The sequence below is a fragment of the Pan troglodytes genome, chromosome 15 (assembly GCF_028858775.2).
Source record: "Pan troglodytes isolate AG18354 chromosome 15, NHGRI_mPanTro3-v2.0_pri, whole genome shotgun sequence".
Lineage (NCBI taxonomy): Eukaryota > Metazoa > Chordata > Mammalia > Primates > Hominidae > Pan > Pan troglodytes.
The window spans coordinates 102,156,114-102,172,226 of record NC_072413.2 but is presented as its reverse complement, the minus strand read 5'-3'; the positions used below and the strand labels follow the sequence as shown (position 1 = coordinate 102,172,226).

At 64.2% G+C, this 16,113-nt stretch overlaps 1 protein-coding gene across 1 annotated transcript in view; it reads right to left on the bottom strand.

Moving 5' to 3' along the window:
• Positions 1-15,420, bottom strand: part of KIF26A (kinesin family member 26A) — a 42,533-nt gene extending 27,113 nt beyond the window's left edge. The window contains exons 1-3 of the mRNA XM_016926807.3: positions 15,022-15,420; positions 14,507-14,752; positions 1,358-1,804 (exon numbers count right to left, since the gene is read on the bottom strand). Of these exons, the coding sequence (XP_016782296.3) occupies positions 1,358-1,804; positions 14,507-14,752; positions 15,022-15,063 (735 nt within the window). The 5' untranslated portion in view covers positions 15,064-15,420. The remainder of the gene's footprint in view (positions 1-1,357; positions 1,805-14,506; positions 14,753-15,021) is intronic.
• Positions 15,421-16,113: the final 693 nt, after the last annotated feature.

The following is a 16,113-nucleotide window of genomic DNA, read 5'->3' as shown; positions in this document are numbered from 1 at the left end:
ATAAATCCATTCCCACCCACCCTGGCCACGATCAATGTGCACATAACGCTGGGAGAGGGTGCCTAAATGTTCACGGTGCGCCATCCACCAGCAGGGCTGCCCAGCAAGGGGCCTGCGATCTTCTCCACCCCCACCCGCTGGGACCCTCAGCCACGGGCAGGGTGCAGTGAGGCCGAGTGGCCCAGGGAGACAGCAGGAGACGGAGGTGCCTGTGCCCACCATCCTGGGTTTCAGGCCCAGCCCCTGATGCTTCCACACAGGCCCAGCTCAATGAGACCTCCTCCAGGATGCTGCCCAGCTCACCTGCTGCAGCCCCCAGCACCATCCCCGCCCACCCCTCCCAGGATGCCCAGCTCTGGGGCCAGGAGGCACCTCATGGCAAGGGTGGGGCTCCCTCTCCTCGGCCTCACCACAGAGTTCACAGGTGGAAGGGTGTGGGTGCCACAGGGGAATCATCACACCAGCTGGGACCCAGGGGGTGTCCAGAAGTCCCTCCAGTGAGCCTCGGCGTACCTCGACCCCTAGGGCAGCCCAGCAGCCTCAGAAGGACCAGCCCAGCAGCCACTGCCAGGGCAGCTAGTGCCAAGGCCAGCCCCCAGCTGGGGCAGGATCTTGATGTCCAGACAGGCCACCTCACCAGTCACAGGGAGGCCGAAAGCCCAGAAGGCAAGGGCAGGGTCTGCCTGGCCTCAGGATCAGTGGCCAATGTTGCCCCAGAGACTACGGGGTCTCTGCACCTCTGTCTGCCCCTGGAAACACCACCAGGCCTGGAGACCAAGGGAGAAGGGCGAGCTTGTGCTGGTCGCTGTGTGGTGACTAGACAGGGTACCAGGCAGACACAGGGCTCTTCACAGCCACCCACATGTCCCTCTGCCCCCGGGGTGCCACAGGGGCAGGCAATGCGTCTCCAGCAATTGCAACTGCCGGTCCCCCGCCCGACGTCCATGGACGCCTCACACCCCCAGGCCTCCACACAGGCCCTCACTCTGCCACAAGGGCCCTCCTACTCCATCTGCCTGGTGAGCCCCGATCTACACACGGTGCCCTGTGCATCGCCAAGCCCTGTGCTGGGCACTGGTGGGCCCTCAGCCCCAGTCTCAAAAGACAGACAGGGAGGGGCACGTGCTCCCAGAGAAGGTATTCCCTGAGTCAGGCAGGGACCTGAGAACAGCTGCTGTGCATCATCAAGGGTGCATCTGATGTGGGGCCCCAGGAGTGTCAGGAACCCCCATGCCCGCAGTCCCCTCCCTTCAGGGAAGCCTTACTGCAGGGCACTCAACGTGGACAGAGACCCCCGAAGGAAGCCCAGTTCTGACAAGGAGGCCAGCAGCCCCCATCCGCTGAGCAAGACACTCACCAGGCACGCCGGCGGGAGGAAGCTGTTGACCCGCGAGACACTCCACATGCCCTCCAGGCACTGCTGGGCCTGGATGGTGACCGTGCTCAGCGCCCCTCCAAGACCCGCAGGTGCTACAGACACCTGGACACTGGGCCCGGGGGGCCAGGCCAGCCCCTTGGTCCTGTCTGGCCCAGCTCGTCCTGGCTGCCTCCCTGCAGGACCCGCTGGTCCTGGCGTGTCCCTCGAGCTGGTCGTGGTGCTGGGGGGTGCGAGGCTGGGGCCTCCATGGGGGGCGTCAAGGTCCTCGTGGCTGGCAGGGGCCTGCAGCAGGTGCATGGCCTCCCGTGTGAGCTGCTGCAGGTGTGTGGCGCAGACGTCACAGCGGCGCTCGGCCTCTGGGCGACAGGCTGGCAGGGCCCCAGGTGCTGGTAGCTTGTCGAGAAGCAGGGCAGAGAGGCAAGGATCCTGAGGACAGCAAGGGACAAAGGCAGGGTCAGTGCCTGGGGAGGGAGGGCCGGCACCCAGAGCCCACCAGCACTCTCACCGTCCATGACGCTGCGAGCTCCCGCCTGGCCACCGCACCATCCGTAACAGATTAATAAGCCCAAACAGTTTCACCCACACGAGCCCAGCAGGAAAATAATGATCGGGCTTCATCGTGAGGCTCACAATGTCCTTGTTAACTGTCCACCTTCCCCAGCCGTCATTAAGCGCCCCGGCCTGCGGCTAACAAGGCAGGTTTGCGGCTCCCGGACAACCGGACCACTGTCAGCTAAGGCCGCCTGGCCGGGGACACACAGGAGACTGGCGAGAAGCAGGGCCCCTTAAAAGCAACGTCTCTTCAGAGCCACGAGGGCCTCCCTCACCCACACTCACTCAAGGCGGAGCCAGGGGCAGGAGACCCTCTCCCTTCCTCTTCAGGTCTCCAGCCCCAGTGGGGCAGGTGGAAAATCAAATCAGTGCTGCTGTAAAGGTGTCAACAGAAGCCAAGGCCTCCCTCGGAGACACTCCTACAGGGCACATGAGCTCACCGAAGGGGCGCAAGGGCCGCAGGATGGTGTACGGCGCAAGGGCCGCAGGATGGTGTACAGCCCAGGGCCCCGCCCCCCGCCGCACACTCCACCAGCTCCCCCCACCGGGTCTGAGCTGTACGCTGGGATGCACCGTTTGGTGACTGCCCCCTTCCCTGAACTGGGGGGACACACAGGTTTCTCTAGAACCCTGAGACTGGGTTCTAGAAACGGCTAAAAACAAGAGCCAGAAGAACCCAGAGGAGGATGCTCCTCACCCAGCCTCAGAGTCAGGGAAGGCTTCCTGGAGGCAGTGACATCTTCCAGGAAGAGAAGGAGGAGCAAGAAGGAGACAAGCCACAGAGCAAAGCTCACTGGGAGGGAATCGACCAAGAGGCTTACTCCTCTCTGGGGCCCACCCGTGTCCCTCACCACCCCACCAGGCTCTGGCCTTGCCCCTCCTTGGGACCACTCTGCAACAGTCAGGGCCAGAGCCAGGACCAGTGTCTGTCCTGCTCTCTGGGGAGGGGGCCAGGCCCTCTGCGTCTGCACCCCCTCCCCAAGGGGTGTCTCAGCTATAGGGCACCCAGCCCGGGCAACCCCCAGGACAGCACCAGCCCAGCCCTGCTGTGGCTGTGACCACCTAGGGCTTTCTGAACACCACCCGACAGGGGTCCTCCACCAGCCCCCAACTTCCCCACCACCCGAAACCTGGCCCCAGGCAGTCCCTGGCTCGATGGCTGGCCATGTTGCCCCAAGGGATTCCAGGCAAGACCGGACTCCAATGCAGCCACCCTGTTGGCCACAAAAGGCACTGCAGCCTTCTCAAACGTGCCCATTTCTCAGATGAGGAAGCTGAGGCCCATTATCCCGGGGAGGGGGTGTCTTAGTCACCCCACCCACATTCCTTGAGCCTGCCCTTGGCTGGCTGGGCCCTTGTCCACAGATGCCCTGGAGGCTCACAGTGCTAACAGCTGTGGTCCAGGGTGGCCGGTGCCAGCCAAGCATGTGCGGCAATCATGTTCCCCCAGGACCACCTCACACTCCCCATAGTCCCAGGCAGGTCGCATGAAAGGGCGACCCCCACCAGGCCCAGCTGCCTGATTTATGGGCCACTCCAGAGGCCTGGATTTCCTCCAACCCAGGGCCTGCAGAGCCTCTGAAGTGCCTGGCGCGTCTGGTCCCGATTAGCCAATGCCCCTCCCTCCTGCTGCTTCGGAGATTCGCTGGGGTCAGCCACAAGGAGCCCTGCAGAGGAGGAGGAGGGGGAGGAGGAGGAGGAGGGGGTGGGGGAGGGGGATGAGGAGGGGGAGGAGGAGAAGGGGGAGGGGGGGAGGAGGAGGGGGAGGGGGACGGGGAGGGGGACCAGGAGGGGGAGGGCCCTACCAGAGCAGACACTGCAGGAGCCCCGCTTAGCTCTGCTGATGCGGCCAGTGGGCACACAGGTCTACATGTAGAACCCAGAACTGGCCCCTGCACAGGCTGAGGGCAGACAGGGCCTGTTTTCCAGTCAGGCTCAGATTATGCTGATTTTCCACTCAGCAGGAGGCTGCCCTGGTGGCCCCGTGTGAAGGGGAAGGAAGTCCCCGCCTGCTGGAGCCATTAACCCAACCTGACAGGCAGCCCGGCCCCCAGCTCCCCGTTCTGGAGCCTCCAGACAGGCCAGGCAGCCTCTGCCCGTCCAGCGACCTCAGGCCTTGGGACGCCCACCCTGCCCTTCTCTCCAGGGCTGCACAGCAGGAGGCAGGAAGGAGAGCGGAGGGCAGGGGAGGGAGGAAGCCCTGATCGACCTGAGAATGCACCGCCCACCACGGGCTGGCCAGGCAGAGGGGCAACAGGGAAAAGGGGACAGGAAGCCAAAGTGGCCCCCACCCAGTGCCCCCCGCCCAAGCCCCCACCCAGCTTTGCCATCAGGAATTCAGACAGCAGCTGCCAGGGAGGCCCCAGCCCTATCCAGGCCTCGGAGCTCCGGGCATCCAAGTCCCAGGTATTGGGGGCCAGTGCTGGAGTGGGGCCCATCAAGCTGAAGCCCCCACTGGGGACAAGCCGAGGCTGCTCGTCACCTGCTCAGCAACAGCGGCGGCCCCGGCATCTGGGCCAGGGTACCTTCCCCCAGCAGCCCAGGTGCCAGCCAGCATCCTGGAGGCCGGGCCCCACAGCGAAAGCCCACGAGTGGGCCACGCACCCCTCCCCAGGATGGGCCACGAGGCCCTCCTCTCAGGGACTCTCACCACCCAACCCCGACCCAGCAGGCTCCATTGGGGGGACTGAGAGGCCCACCCAAGGCCCCAGGAATTCAAGGCACAGGGCAGGGGCCATCTCTCCAACCCTAGTCACTTACGCGAGACCGGCCTAGGGCAACACAGCAAGACACTGGATGGGACCAGGCGCCATCACCCCCACCACTGAGCCATTACACCAGCCAGGCTGCACCAGGCTGGCACAGCATAGGGGCCAGGGCACAGACTGCTCGGGTAGAACAGAACCACAGGGCTGCTTGCCGGGGCCACTCAGAGCCACACAGCCCAGCCCAGAGGACCCGAGACCTCCTATTTGCAGGACCAGCCTGGGGCCCAGCACACTGTCCAGCTAAGACAAGAGGAGAACTCGGCACCCCACTCAGCACGCGGGACCAGCACTCAGGGGTCCAGGGAGGGGCTCAGGGAGGCCGCTGCTGACATGGGTGGCTCCCAGGGATGGGCATCTTGGGCCCCAGAAGGTGAAGGCGAGGGTCTCCCACACCACTGACTGCTCCCCGCACAGCAGACCCCAGACGCAGCCCTCAGAAAGACAAAAGCCGCCCAGCCCTGCAGCCCTGCCCCTCCCCCTCCCCCTCCCCCTCCCCGGCCGCGCACAGCCCCCACCGCCAACAACAACAAATCCTGCTCTGTGGCCACTTCCTGCACCTTCCAACCTCTGCACAGGCTGGGCAGTGGGACCAGGCCTCCTCTCCCAGCCATCCCGGCAGCTCACGGGGTCCTCTGGCCCAAGCCCCTAACGGGTTACTGCCCCCCAATTTCAGGAATCTGAACTCCTCAAAGCCCCAGCCAGCAGGCCCGCCTGTACCCAGGCCTCCACAGCCTGGTGTCTTGAGGAAGACAGTAATTACTCCACTGCGAAATATGACTTTTAATTTTCTCTTTATGGTCTAATTACACAGATACTTTACTTGCATTTGGAAAATGTTTTTCTTCATTTGATTCAATTTAGCATCAAACATAGCCCACCCATCGCACGCCTGGGTTTTAGGGAGTCTCCCCCCTACTTACAAATCATGACTTTGTTCTTTATTTTGTTTCTGGGGTCTCCGAGTTGCTTTAAGTAATCCTTCCATTTTCTCCTGCGTGTGAGGCCCGGGGGACTTTACCGGGGACTCCCCGCTCCCCGTCACTGCAGGAGAGAAGTCTCCCCACTCCAGCCAAGCCACTGCCCATGGGAAAGAACAGCTGATCAAACCTCCCCGCCAGGTAAGGCCACCCTGGGACAGCGAGGGGGGTCCTGCTCCCAGTTCAGAGACGCCACGCCATCAGACCCCCAGACCTCAGCCATACGGGGCCCTCCCTGAGTCCCCATCACCCGTCTCCACAAAGGAGCTCTGGCACCCACTGGCAGGGCCGCTGGGAGGGTAACTAGGCCCCGAAGCCCCTCCCCGACCCACGCAGTGAGGCATGCGTGTGTGGGCAGCCCTCATAAGGACCCCATGGGCCGTGACCTCCAGATCTTGCCCTCCGTTTCCTTCCCAAACAAAGCGTGCTGGGCTGCAACCCCGAGCAGCCGCTGTTTCCGGAGCTGACAACAGGTCCAGGAAGGGACCCCCAGCCAGGCAGCAGCCCTCGCAGGTCCTGCTGTCCAGGACATTTCCACGTCTGGTGCAGCCCATCAGGGCGGGGGGCAAGGAGCGGGCTCGGTGCTCCAGTCTGGAAACTGGCTGGCCACACCTGGCTGCCCCGGTGCCCCTCCTGCCCAGCTGGGCACCTCTCTAAAGGCCCAGACCCTCCCTGGTCTGCCAGCCAGGACTCCAGGGACCACTCCCATCCTGTGGGTCTGCAGCTCTGAAGGCCTCCTACCCCCTTCCTCCTCTGCTGGGAGGGGAGGGAGCGGGGACACAACCCAGTCCACCCAGCACTGGCCGGCACGCCATCCCCAAGGGCCTGTGCCAGGCGCCAGTCCAGCTGGGCAGCTCGGGGCACAGACAAGCTCATTGAGACCCTCATCCCCTCAATGGCCTCCCCTGTCCTCCATCGCATGCCATGACTGGGATCTGGGGCCATGGGTGGTTAAAGGCCAGACAGGCAAGGATGGCCCCGGCGAGGTGGGGTGGCAGAGGGGCAGGCTCATCAGGACCCCCAATGCTCAGAGGCATGCTCAGTGCACTGCAGGGGCCTGGGGGTCACCTGCACACTCAATCCAACTCCGTGTAGGCTGCAGTCACCGGGTGAACCAAGGGGCCCCGTGGACTCGGTTTCAAGTCAGGCCCCTGCCTCCCAGCGGCCCCAGGTATCCCTGGGCAGAAACCCGGAAACCTCTGCATGTGAGGGGCCACAGGACTGTCCACACCACCAGCCCCTCCTACGAGGCTGCCAAGAGTGCCCAGGATCCCAGGGCTGGAGCACAGCTCCACTCCAAACACAGCCCCCAGAGCGCCCACCTCCTGTCACCTGGCCTGCCCCGTGGCGGTCTCCACGTGAGCTCCAGCCAGGCCCATCTTGGGGCTTTTCACATGCCCACCCCTTGGAGACCCTCACCCCGTCTCCTTGGTTTAACTCTGAGATCAAACACTGCCGCCCCAGGAGCCGTCCGGATGCCGGGACTGCACCTTCCCAGGGCCCTCCCCATGGTCACAGCAGTTTGCTTATGGAAACACAGTGGCGAAGGAGAAGCCAGGGACAGCCTGGCTCTGTGGCTGCCCCCACTTCTTCCCCACCACGTGGGGCAGCAGCAGGCACAGAGGATCTGCGGTGGTCGCCACCCTCTGCATCCCCGCTGCCCAGCTCCTCAGGCCTGAGCCCTCCATGCTCTTCCCACCACACGGTAGGCACAGGGATGAGTTCAGACCTCCCGGCCTCCGCCCTCAGGCCCCTCTCCCCACAGGCCTCTGGGGCATCTATAGAGGGCAGGGACCCCATGCCCCACAAGCTACAGCCCCTCCCACAACACCAAATGCAGCCAGGAAGTTGGGCAGGACCAGGACCAGCCTTCTCCCAATCACCCAGCAGGCAAGCTGGGCCCCTGGCACCATCCCAACACCCAGACACACCCCTGCCAGGTACCCCAGGCCTCCCTGCACAGCCCTAGGGGCCACCCACCCCCAAAAACAACCACCCTGTTCACTGGCTACCAGGAGTCTGTGACCCCTTTATAGACCGAGGCTCAGAGAGACTGAGACACCTGCCTCAGGCCACACCACCAGGGTCGCAGAGCTGGGGTTCCAACTCAGACCTGGGTGACTCCAGGGCCCAGAGACGCACCCTTGCCACTGCCCTGCTGGCCCCATCTTGGGGAGCCTCTGGGCTGATGGGGTGGCCCCAGTCCCACCCTCAGGAGAAAAAGATGGAGAGCCAGGCGTGGAAGATAAAGCTTGGAGCCAGGTCGCCTGACACTTCTTCCTGGTGAAGGCAAATTTGCGGGGGTCGGGGAGAGGGGGCCTAGGGACGAGAGCAGGAGGGGCCTTTCAGCCTTGCTCAGGGCAGCCTCCACAGGCTAGGTCAAGCGGCTGGAGGACGAGGGCTTTGTGGAGGCCGCGTTGGCGGCAGGGGTGAGGGTTTTGAGGGCAGAGCCGGGCTACAGCCGTGAACCGAAGCTATGAGCTGGGGAGGGAAGATGGGGACAGGACATTTAGGAAGAGCTAGGAAGAGCTCCCTGAGGGCACCAGGCAAGGGCCAGCAGGCGGCACGCTCCGCCAGAAACAGAGGCCAAAGCTCAGGCAACACCCATCACATGGGGTCAGAGGCCAGCGCAGGAGGGACGCCAGCACGACCATCCCAGGTCCAATGCAGCGCGCTGAGCTGAGCGACCTGGCGCCGGGCCAGGCGGGACTACACATTGCCATCAGCCCCGGGCACCGGGCTGGGCCACCCACCCCTCCCCAGCCCTACAGCTGAGGCCTGGGATGCTGCTGGGGTCGGGGACAGGTGGGCTGGGGAGTCTCCACGGAGCACAGTGCAGCCCTGAGGAGGGCCTCGGGCCACCCCAGCCCACGGGTCCTGCCTAGAAGACTCCATCCTGGAGAGGCAGCTGTGGCCAGGGCACACCCGTGAACGAAACGGAGACACTGTGACACTGGAAGGAAAAGTGACCCTGAGCGCCGGAAGAAGCAACAGTGACGACGCAGCCCAAGGACTCTGTTCACAGGCGGGAAACTGAGGCCCTGCAGGACAAGGACACACCGTGGTGGGGGTGGCAGCCTCCAGAGCCTGCCCTGAGAAAGTCTCACCAAGCACAGTGTTCACCCCAGCAGGAAGGGAGCAGCGTGGGTGCAGAGCTCAGAGGCTGACGAGGGCTGCCCATTCCTGGGCCAGGACTTCAGAGGCCACAGACCACCCAGCCTGGCTGCCACCAGGAACCAGGGACAGCCCAGCTGACAGCCACTCCCCCCAACAGCACAAGCTCCGCTTCCATGGACCAGATGAACAGGCTGAAGCAGACACGACCAAGGCACGGTCAGTCTACTTTTACTCTTACTTATTTTACTCATAGCCCACACTGTCTTGCACAAAGATTGTGCGGTGGCTCGCAGGAACTACAAAATATAAGCTAAAAACAAAACCATGCAACTACAGTCAGTCATAATTGGAACAAAAAGAATGACCCGTTCCCATTAGAGACAGAAGAAAAGTCCCACGCGGCCCAGAGCTGAGCAGCACATTTGCTGTGAGCTTCCTAGCAGGCAAAGGAAGAGAAGAACTAGATTTTCTTTGTTACTTAAGGGAAAAACCAGCTCTTCTGATTCCCAAATAAGAGATCCTTCCAGGGTACTTAAGGGAGCTTTGGGAAGGCCCCAGTCCCATTCCCTTAGCCCACTCCAAACCCTCACAAGCCCCTCCAGCAGGACTCTGAGCAGCTGAAGGTTTGGGGGTAGCCTGCAGTCCCCCTCCTTCCCTGTCCTCTACCTGGCTGCAGAGAAGCAGTGAGGCCAGCGGCCACAGTCCCATCCCCACCCAGCCCACATGTGACCACGGCCAGACTCCCCCAGAGCACGTCCCTGCCCCGACATAAAGCTTGTACCCCGGAAGCCACTAGGGCTCCATCTCTGCTTCTGGCTGGTGTTCAGAGGACAATGGTTCACAGCCCTCAAGCTCAAGTCCTCCCCCAAATGCCCATCCTCAACCCCTGGGACCCCAAAGAAGCAAGAGAGACAAGACGAGCACAAGGACATGCCCTCCACCCATCACATGCTGAACCACAGGGAATCCCGGAGGCAGCACCGCCCGTCCAGGGAAGAGAAAGCCCAGGTCCCACAGAGGCTGCACAGCGAGGCTGGGCCTGCCCAGGCTTCCTCCCTCCCGGCCCTTCCCCGGGCTCCCTCCCCAACAGTAACTGGGAGCTCCGAGCTCCACGGCCTCCCGAGCAGAGCCCTTCCTGGTAGAGTTAGCCAGTGCCCCGCCTGCCAGCCAGGGAGCCGTGCCCCCTCACACCTCCCCAGGCTGCCACCAAAGCCTGTGACACCTGGGCTCAGCTGGGAATGCTGCTGATGCCAGGCACCCCACCCTGCGGATCCCCGAGGCGGGTGCCACTGCCAAGCACAAAGGTGGCCCCGGCAGCAGTGGAAGCCGGGCCAGGCTCCAAGCAGCGAGGGAAGGCGGCAGCCCCAAGTCTGGGGGCCCAGGGGCTCTGACCACAAGTGGCAAGCATCCGTCATGGGACCACTCGGGCGCAGCTCCTACCCTCCCAGGACCATTGCCTATTTGGGGGCAACAGACCTGGGACCCCCAAATCACAGGCCTGGGGGCTGTGGAGACAGAGATGCCCCCATCCATCCAGGGGGCTAAGAGGGCTTCCTTGGAGAAGTGACAGAGGAGGAACGAAAAGCTGGCAGGAGTCACCTCCAGTCAAATCAGAGAGGCAACAGGAGAAGCAAACAGAAGCCCATGAGCAGCGTCCAAGGAGAAACAGGACTCGCCAAGCCACGCAGAGCAGTAGGAGGGCTCCCAGCCTCAGACCATGACAGCTGATTCCCTGTACACAGGGGCCACCCCGGAGCTTCGCCGGGAGGAGAGTCCAGAGCCACAGCCTCGATGGGCAGCTTCCCTCACTGTTCAGCTGCGTGGCACCAGCAGGCGGCACCAACAGTGGTTCTGGGGCTCTTGGGGGCATAAGGACGAGGCCCCTGCCTGGATAAGCAAGAGATGCACGGGAGCTAAATGAGAATTGATCATTTTCCCCATCGGGGGCGATAATCAATTCAGCACCGGTATTGACGCTTCAAATGTCACGGGGTCTCAGGAGGAGTCAACACCTCACATGACGTGTCTGTCAGCAGCTGGAATGGATCCCCAAGCAGGGACCCTCTCCTTGAAGCAGGGAACCATCCTTTGTGGCGGAGGGGGATGGTCATCCTCCATGGGAACTGTCATTTTGAGGGGCGGATAGCCAGAATCCAGCCCCAGCAGTCCCGGGGGTGACCACCAGCAAGTGGGGTGTGGGAGGAAAAGCCTGGTCATTCAGTCATTCAACAAACACCTCCAGGTGACCTGGACCCCATGCCTGACCTGGCAGAGCTCCTGCTTGTGGGGGAAACCAGGACTGGGGTCAGGGAGAGGGAAGAGGTCTGCCACAGCAGTTTGCGGTGGTGGGTGAGCATGGGTAAGCGAGGGGGGCCTCAGATGTGGAGAAAGAGGGAGGCCCCAGCTTTGCCTGCTGAATGGGAGGCACCAGGCTGCAACCTCCCACAGGGACATCTCAGAGTTGGAGGCACCTGAGAAGGGGCCCCGGAGGCCGGAGCAGGGACACTGAGGGGCCTCCAGCCCAGGGAGGCCAGGGGGTCTGGGGATGAGGACAGCATCTATGGCAGGGCAGACAGAGCAGCCCATTAGAGAAAGGTCCCTGGAGGCCACAGGAGGCCAGGCCACAGGGGGCCGCTCCAGGCCATGGGGGTCCTGAAGTAGTCAGCCCGGAGACAAGGCCTGAGGACCCTGGTGAGAGCAGAGGGCACAGTGTGGGGACACAGTGAGGAGCAGGAGCCACGGCCAGAGTCCCATCATGGGGCTTCCCCTCCACACCCAGGGCCAAGCACCCTTCTCAGATCAGGAAAGACAATCCCCTGGGGCTCCAACAGGGGCAGGAAGACAATGTCCCCCTCCCCTACGGCCCCAGACGGGGCACCAGAGCTCAGAAAGGTGGGGAGGGCACAGTCTTATCCATGCCACAGGGATGAGGTCCCCAGATAGGGGACCATGGTCACCCTCACTGCCCAGACAAGGGAACTGAGACAGGCTCAGGCAGACGAGAGCACACAGCAGCAAGGGAGAGGTAGGCCGGGAACCTGGGCTCCAACAGCCCCAGGGACTCGGAGTCCCTAACTCAGCAAACAGCAGCAGCAGCTGCCAAGGTGAGAGTGCATCCCTTCCGGGCACTGGTCTACGTACCTATGCAATGGGCACAAAGACGGTCCCATGTCGCAAAGCAGGAAACAGTGGCCAAGAACTCTCGGGAACCTGCTCAAGGGAGCTGCCTCCTGGCAGGAGGGTGGGCAAGGGCCCAGCAGGGGATGAGCATAGGCAGGACCATGCGGGCATCGCGGGGTTGCTAAAGAGCAACACATTCAAGGAGACCCTGGCAGGCTGGGCCTCGACCCTCTACGCCTCCCTCTACAACGGAGACAGGCAGGGAGACCCTGGCAGGCTGGCCCCCGACCCTCTACGCCTCCCTCTACAACGGAGACAGGCAGGGAGACCCTGGCAGGCTGGTCCCCGACCCTCTAAGCCTCCCTCTACAACGGAGACAGGCAGGAAGCCCAGAGGCGAGGGCCTCTAATAGCCAGGCCGGGTCCCAGCAAGTCTCTCCACTTCTCTGGGCTTCTGAAGATCCAAGCATGAGACAGATGGATGATTGTGAAGTTCCCTGTAAACAGCTATCCTCAAGGAAGCTCATCTCTCCCCTGAAAAATACGAAACGGGCCCCTGGGGAAATCCTAGAACACCAACCCTAAATACCCCTTGCCACGTTGGCCTTACAGAGCAGAGGCCAGGGCCCACTGGACAGTGCACCAGACTCCGGGGAGCACACTGGGGTCTCCCTGGCCACCCCAGAGATTTCCCTCCCAACCCAAACACAGAAGCAGCCATGTCCACACATCCGGGCCCAGCGGGCCAGGCCAGGGCTGCAGGCTGCAATTTTGCTGGGACTCTGGGGACAGCCCAGGCCCGCACAGGGGACAGGACAATGACACCCGTAAGAGGCCCCAGGATGGCAGGCGCAGCCCCCCATGCCCTGTGGAGAGACAGTGGAGGATGGGGTCTTCTCTCCCGGGGGCACAGCACCCTGCAGGTGGGACAGCACTTCACAACAGGCCCCAGGTGACAGAGGAGACCACAAAGCAGAAGAAGGCGGCCCAGAGCAGAACAAAGCCCTGGCTGAGACCAGCCCGGGACCCCGGTGTGCTGAGTGCCAGCGCCAGCCAGGGAAGGGGGAGCCCCCAGCTGGCACTCAAGAGGAGTTTCCAGTGTCAAAGGCCAAGCTCAGGGGAGGCTGGAGATGGGTGGTCTGGGGCTCCCCTGAAGACCTGTCTGCCAGAAGAGACCAAGACACCCCCCTAGATGAGGAACCTAGAATCCACCAGGGACTAGTATCACCTGCAGCCCTCTCCACTAGGACCCCTGGCCTGCCCGTGACCAGGAGCCCCCTCCCCTCCACGAGTCCATGCCAGGACCATGGCCCCAGGGCCAGGCAGCATCAGCAGTCCAAGCCCACTCCAAGAATGAGGAGACCAGCTCAGTCCTAATGCCCCTCCTGTCTCTGGCGTGTTTCCCCTAATGGGGCAGCAAGATGGGCCTTTAGCTCTGGCTGGCCCTCTCCAGGGGGCCCTCAAGGGTCTCCTGCTACCTTTTAAACTAGATACAGGCCACTGGGGCACAGAGTATGGCCAAGGCTGCAGCCTGTCCAGAGCAGAGGACAGGGCGGGTCCAGCCCCACCCCAGGACAGGCCCACAGGCGCCTGGCCTGAGCCAGAGAGAGGCTGCAACAATCCTATCCCTCGCCAAGACTCCAGAGAGCCCGGAGACGGTGCCCAGGACAGAAACCAGACTGGTACCCTGCCCCACCCTGCCCTGCCCCAGACAGGGCAGTCAGGGTCTCAGCTCACTCCAACCCCCACAGCCCTTAGAGAACTATATTTAGATTCAATGGGGATTATGCGGACTTCCCAGGAACTCTTTCATAAAGGCTGAAGGCCCGGCAGCGGGCTTCCTCTGGAGACCCCCACCCGCCCCCAGCCTTTGCAAACTTCCAGCATGCATTGTTCCTGGAACAATGGTCCCTGCTCCCTCCAAAGCCGGCAGGCCCACTGGCTGGAAATTCAGGAGAACCCCTCCCCTGCAAGCACCTGCCCCTGGGGCTGGAGCCTGGGGAACCCAGAGGGCCCAGACTCAATTCCCCATGGGCGGCCACTGCCTCAGTCTGTCCCAGGAGGTATGGGACAACAGTTCTTATCCTTGAGGCTGGGAGAGGAGTAGGCAGGGACCCCCCAGCTGCTGTGGCCCACCCTTTCACCTGCCAGGCCCCCCGGCCCCAGGTATGTAATTTCCAAACACCTGGCTGGGGGCCCAGGTGCCCCAAGGGCCACAATGCACCAAATAACCTCTCCCTGCTGGCAGGGCTGGAGCTGTCCCGCCCTGGGTGGAGTCCCTGCCATCCGCTCTCTCCCCTCCTCCTCCCACACAAACCTGCGTTCCAGCTGTGGGACATCTGGGCTGGGGGAGGAACGCCAGCCCAGGCCCCTCCCATCCGAGGCAGCAGGGCCCCTCGGGCTGAGCTCCCTAGCTCACACATGGTGTTACAGACCGGGAAACTGAGGCCCGCAGAAGGGAAGTCCTGGCTGATAACTCTTTGTGGAAACAGCAGCAGGGAAGGAGTGGAACCCTGCTTCCCTCCAAGCCCCAAGTTCTACCCAAGTTCGGCGTGGCCCTGCTCGGAGGGGTCGGCCTAAGGAAGTGTCACTTACCCGGAGGGTGGTCCCGGGCCCGCTGACCAGCTTCCACGCCTGTCGCTTGAGCTCCACGAGCTTCGTGTGGCAGTGGCGGCACCAGCCGCCTCCGCCGGCCGAGTGGCCCTGCTCTGGGCCGGCCCCGGCGCCTTCGGGCGCAGGGCGGCTGCCGCATGGGTCCTGGTCGGGCCCGGCGGGTAGCCTCTTTCGGGGGGACACCTCCAGCAGCGGCGGCGGCTCGCGGGCCGGGCCGCCCTCGGCCACCTGCAGGGTGTGGGGGCGGAAGCGGACAGTGAGCCTGGGACGTCCGTCGGAACCAGACCCCTGCCCCAGTGTGACGCTCTTGCCAAAGTTAGGAGCCCTGGGCACGACCCTGGCGCTCACCCACTCCCTCCATCCCCGGAGGTCCCGCCTGCGGGTCCGCTACCCTCAGCAGGAGGCCCGGCCCCCAGGGATCCAGCGCACACCGCGAGTATCTTCGCCGTCCCGGGCCCCCGCCGCCCGCCTCCCTCTCCAGGCCGGGCCGCGCGTACCGCGGGCTGCGCAGCGCACAGAGGGACGCCGCGGCCGACCATGGCCGGGGCGCGGGAAGAGCCCGGCGGGCGCTCCCGGCCACGCTTGCTCTCCGGGGGCGCCGCGGCTACGTGATCCGGCCCCGAGGCGCCCCCATGGCCCGGCCCAGCCGCTCGGAAGTTCGCAGAGCCTGCGAGAGTCGCGGGGAGCGCGGTGGCTTCGGTGGGCGCGCTCGGGAGGCGAGGGCGGGGCCGGGGAAGGGCGGGGCTCGGGCTCCCGGGGCGGGCGGCGAGGGGCGGGAGCCCAGAGAGTGCCCCGCCCTTGCCCAGTGCTAGGCGGCGCGTGGGGGGGTAGGGTCCCCGCTTCCCCACGCGGCCACGCGCACTCCAAGGACCCCAACCTGTTAGGTGAGTCCCTGTCCCGGGGAGGGGCGCTGGGGGCGGCGGCGAGGATCTAGTTGCGCGCGCGCATGCGCCTCCCGCCCCTCTCCCGGGACACCAGGGCTGCGCGTCTCCCAGGAGGCGCCGACGCCCCTCCCTCTACAGGCGGGAAAACTGAGGCTGCGGAGGGGACGCTCTTGCCCAAGGCCCACGGCGAGGTGGGCCGAGGAAGGGGCGGGACCCCGGCCCCGAGACTCCCAGGCGCCTTTCCAGCAAGCCCAGCGTACTCTGCGTGTCGCGGGCCACTTTGGGTCTAACTGTCTCGCGTGGGTTAGTGTCGCCGCGGTGTGCGCCTCGAGCCGGGCAGCGACCGCGCCGGCGTATCTGTGCCTCGGCGCGTCTGCGAACGGCACGTGTCTTTACAGCCGCGCGTGTGCCCGCAAGTGGGTGTGCGCGCCGTGCCGCCCGGGAAGCGGGAGGTCCTGCGGGCGTGCGCCGGACCTGTTGTCAGCAGGCCTGGCAGATGGGAACTCAGCTCCGGAATTAATTGCTTGTTTGTCTCCGGCTGGGAGGCCGCCCCCCCCCCCGCCCTTCCCTGGCGACCAGTTGCTCTGTGCCTAGCCGGGCCCCAAATGTCGCCGGCATCCGCGGCCGCAGGCAGCTCCGGGCCAGGCTCCGGGTCAGCCCCAAAGCCCGGGTCAAGCCAGGCAGGCGCTGCGGGCGGGCTCCCCG